At 47.4% G+C, this 4,253-nt stretch overlaps 1 protein-coding gene across 1 annotated transcript; it reads left to right on the forward strand.

Annotated features, from left to right (window-relative positions):
* Positions 1–1,096: 1,096 nt before the first annotated feature.
* Positions 1,097–3,156, forward strand: LOC137524054 (E3 ubiquitin/ISG15 ligase TRIM25-like). Its single transcript, XM_068243487.1, has one exon. It carries the CDS (start codon positions 1,100–1,102, stop codon positions 2,894–2,896), a length of 1,797 nt encoding a protein of 598 aa, XP_068099588.1. The 5' UTR covers positions 1,097–1,099; the 3' UTR covers positions 2,897–3,156.
* The last annotated feature ends 1,097 nt before the right edge of the window (positions 3,157–4,253 follow it).

Genomic DNA, 4,253 nt, shown 5'->3' on the forward strand with positions numbered 1-4,253 from the left:
TCAGAGGAGCTCACACTCTAATCCTACCATAGTCATAGTCTAATGTCCTAACCATATTATTATTATGTATTTATATAGCACTGACATCTTCTGCAGCACTGTACAGAGTATATAGTCTTGTCACTGACTGTCCTCAGAGGAGCTCACACTCAATCCTGTCATAGTCTAATGTCCTACCATATTATTATTATTATTATGTATTTATATAGCACTGACATCTTCTGCAGCACATTACAGAGTACATAGTCATGTCACTGACTGTCCTCAGAGGAGCTCACAATCTAATCCTACCATAGTCTAATGTCCTACCATATTATTATTATGTATTTATATAGCACTGACATCTTCTGCAGCACATTACAGAGTACATAGTCATGTCACTGACTGTCCTCAGAGGAGCTCACACTCTAATCCTACCATAGTCATAGTCTAATGTCCTAACCATATTATTATGTATTTATATAGCACTGACATCTTCTGCAGCACTGTACAGAGTATATAGTCATGTCACTGACTGTCCTCAGAGGAGCTCACACTCAATCCTGTCATAGTCTAATGTCCTACCATATTATTATTATGTATTTATATAGCGCTGACATCTTCATCAGCACTGTACAGAGTACAAAGTCATGTCACTGACTGTCCTCAGAGAAAATCACAATCTAACCCCTACCATAGTCAAATGTCCTATGTGTATGTATCGTGTAGCGTAGTCTAGGGCTAATTTAGGGGAAGCCAATTAACTTATCTGTATGTTTTGTGATGTGAGAGGAAATTTGAGTGCTCAGAGGAATCCCGCGCAGATAGGGGGAGAAAATACAAACTCCTTGCAGATGTTGAACTGGCTGGGACTCAAACCAGGGACCCAGCGCTGCAAGGCAAGAGTGCTTTCCAGTACGCCACCGTGCAGACTATGTCCTAGTTTAGACCAGGAAGCTCGTGCTGTACGGAGGGAGTGTAATCCAGTATGTCTCTGTGCTGCACAAAAAAATAAAAAGTTTTGCCGTCGCCCCTCCCCCAGGTAAATAATAAGTAACTGGTTGTTCTGGATTCCGAGAATCAGAGACTTTCACTTTCATTTCCTCTCCTGCTGCCCACGATGGCGTCTGCTGATCTGAGCGAGGAGCTGGAGTGTCCCGTCTGTCTGACCATTTATACAGATCCTGTAAGCCTGAGATGTGGTCACAACTTCTGCCGAGTCTGTATTGATCATGTGCTGGACTCACAGGAGGGGTCTGCAGGTTATTCCTGTCCTGAATGGAGAGAGAAGTACAAGGAGCGGCCTGGATTACACAGGAACATTGCTCTGAGGAACATAGCAGAGCGTTTCCTGACTACTCAGCCAGATCAGGAGGAGGCCGGAGTCCATTGTACTTACTGTATCCATTCTCCTGTACCTGCTGTTATGTCCTGTCTGCACTGTGACGCTTCTATGTGTGATAATCACCTGAGAGTCCACAGCAAGGCACCAGAACACGTCTTATGTGCCCCCACCACCTCCCCGGAGACCAGGAAATGCTCCGTCCATAAGAAGATCCTGGAGTATTACTGCACTGAGGATGCGTCATGTGTCTGTGTGTCCTGCACTCTAGCTGGAGAACATCGGGGACACCAGGTGGAGACACTACAGGAGGCCTCTGAGAATAAGAAGGAGAAGCTGAGAAATGATCTGCAGACACTGATGGCAGAGACACAGGGGGCTGAGAAAAGAGTCCAGAGTCTGGAGGAACGCAGGAGAAAAGCACAAGAAAAAGCAGCTGGTGAATCAGAGAGAGTCACTGCCCTGTTTAGAGACCTCAGGAGACGGCTGGAGGAGCTGGAGGAGAGAGTCCTGAGTGACATCATGAGGCAGGCAGAGATGATGTCACAATCCTATGATGACATCATCAGGCAGCTGGAGATAAAGAAGGCGGAGCTGTCCAGGAAGATGCGTCACATTGAGGAGCTGTGTCACATGACTGATCCACTGACTGTCTTACAGGAATCAGACACAGGTGACTTGTGTGACACGGAGGACAGACATGATAAGCAGCTCCATGATGGAGGGGATCTGGATGTGGCCGGCATCTCACACACATTACACACAGGACTGGCTGATATCATGTCTGGGGTAATTGTGCAGAAACATACAGACACACAGGACACGCCCTCACTATCCAAGCCACGCCCCCAGCCCTCAACCACCGCACAACACACACAGGCCTATCCACATTCCAGTATAGAGGACAGAGTTCTCGTCACTACTAAACTATCCAGGCCACGCCCCCAACCCTCCCCCACCGCAAAACACACACAGCGCCAGGCTGGGGGGACACATATTGGGGCTGCACACCAAACATCAGGGCTGCCAGTGTATGCAGACATATTACTGGATGTAACCACAGCTGGTAATTATCTACATATATCAGATGACAGGAAAACTGCATCCCTGTCACATAGAGAGCAGAACCGCCCAGACACAGCAGAGAGATTTCAGTCTTATCCTCAGGTGTTGAGCAGCCGGAGTTTCTCCTCAGGGAGACATTACTGGGAAGTGGATGTTGGGAGATCAGGTAGCTGGAGAGTCGGGATGTGTTACCCCAGTATAGCCAGGAGGGGAGGAGAGCAGTCACTGATTGGAGGGAATAACAAGTCCTGGTGTTTGTGCAGGGATTTGGGTAATCAGTACTCCGTGATACATGACAGGGAAGTGATCCGGTTACCTGATGGGATCCCCAGTAATAGAGTCAGGATATGTCTGGATTATGAGGTCGGGCAGATCTCCTTTTATGCCCTGTGTGACCCCATCAGACACCTCCACACCTTCACTGCCACCTTCACTGAGCCCCTCCATGCTGCGTTATATGTAGGGTGGGGAGGCTGTATAAAGATATCTGGGGGGAGTCAGGGGGTGTGAGAGCTCTGCCCACTGGTGACATCACAGGGAGAGGACTGTGATTGGCTGATTGTCCTGCCAGTAATTACTAGCTGTCTGTGATTTCCAGGGACAATTCCTGGTTTCTGTTATATCCTGAAATCCTCATTTATTGTCACATGATTATAATTGTATTTGTAGATCTGTCCCTGATAATAATCTCTATACTCTGTATTACTTCCAGTGATGAGCTGCCTGTGATAAGAAACATGTCACATAATTTCTACATATTTTACTTATATTCTGGATTTGTTTTAAATTAAATAAGTAAATATTATAAAGCAGATAAACAAGAAGCATGACTCATGAGTATAAATATAACTGTGTCCAGCAGGGGGAGCTTCTGACACCTCATTAGGTTTGTACAGCCCTGCTTATCAGGCGTGGTTCAGTAATGAGATTGCACTGCAGATTGACTACCGCAGGAGGGACACAACCCTCTGTAAAGAGATGTGCGCATCTGTAAGAGCCTTTACAAATAAAATAAGCATTCCCCAATCAGCAGCCTGTCCTAATATGACCCAGGCAATGGCTTCAGTGATCACCACAATATAGCAGGAGGTACTGCTCTGTAGTCAGTTCTGTTATATCGAACACTGCCATTCCAGCGCAGGAGACTTGGGCGCAGCAGTGAGTAACGTCGGCGCTGTCAGAAGACAGAGCTGAAGTTACTTATAAAACACAGTAATACAGTCGCAAGCAATAGCTGGAAGCCGAATTATTTCATTCCCCACCATCCATGGCGGCCTGGAGGAGGAATAGTATTTAACATGGCCCGGACTTGTGCAGAAGCAGGATCAGCCATATACCGGCTGTATCCTGCGCCCAAGTCTCCCGCGCCGATTCCTCTCCTATGCATGTTAAATACACCACTCTCCAGCCTGTGCTATGTCTGGATATGACCCAGGCCATGGCTGCAGTGACCAGCATATAGTGCGAATAGTACGAGACTCTCCTGCTTCCTCCTCCCCCCTCGCTTGCTCATCCTTTGTGTCAGGGTGTGAATAGTGTGTGTGTGTGGGGGGGGGGGGGGGGGTCTCGGCTATATTGGCTGCAGGAGGCTTATCAATGTATCCTGGCTGCCTCCTCCATGTACCCCCCTCCCCCCAGGGGGCGGAGCCACACCTGAGCCCGGATGTCACATGATTTTCCTTCCATGTTACACATTGATGATACTTAGAGAGAGTCTGTACAGAGCTCAGCCCCAAAACTGTCACCCTAATAAGTCATTCATCCTTTTTAGGCTCCCTGCACACTGCATGCGATTCCCATTCCGCTTTTTAATCGGTTTTTACATCTGATTCTAATTCAGATTTTTAATCTTTACTGCATGCTGCAT

This window comes from Hyperolius riggenbachi, chromosome 7 (assembly GCF_040937935.1).
Source record: "Hyperolius riggenbachi isolate aHypRig1 chromosome 7, aHypRig1.pri, whole genome shotgun sequence".
NCBI classification, from domain to species: Eukaryota; Metazoa; Chordata; class Amphibia; order Anura; family Hyperoliidae; genus Hyperolius; species Hyperolius riggenbachi.

Excerpts from the sequence above, each read along its gene's own strand:
- LOC137524054 (XM_068243487.1), top strand. The coding sequence starts at position 1,100 with ATGGCGTCTGCTGATCTGAGCGAGGAGCTGGAGTGTCCCGTCTGTCTG.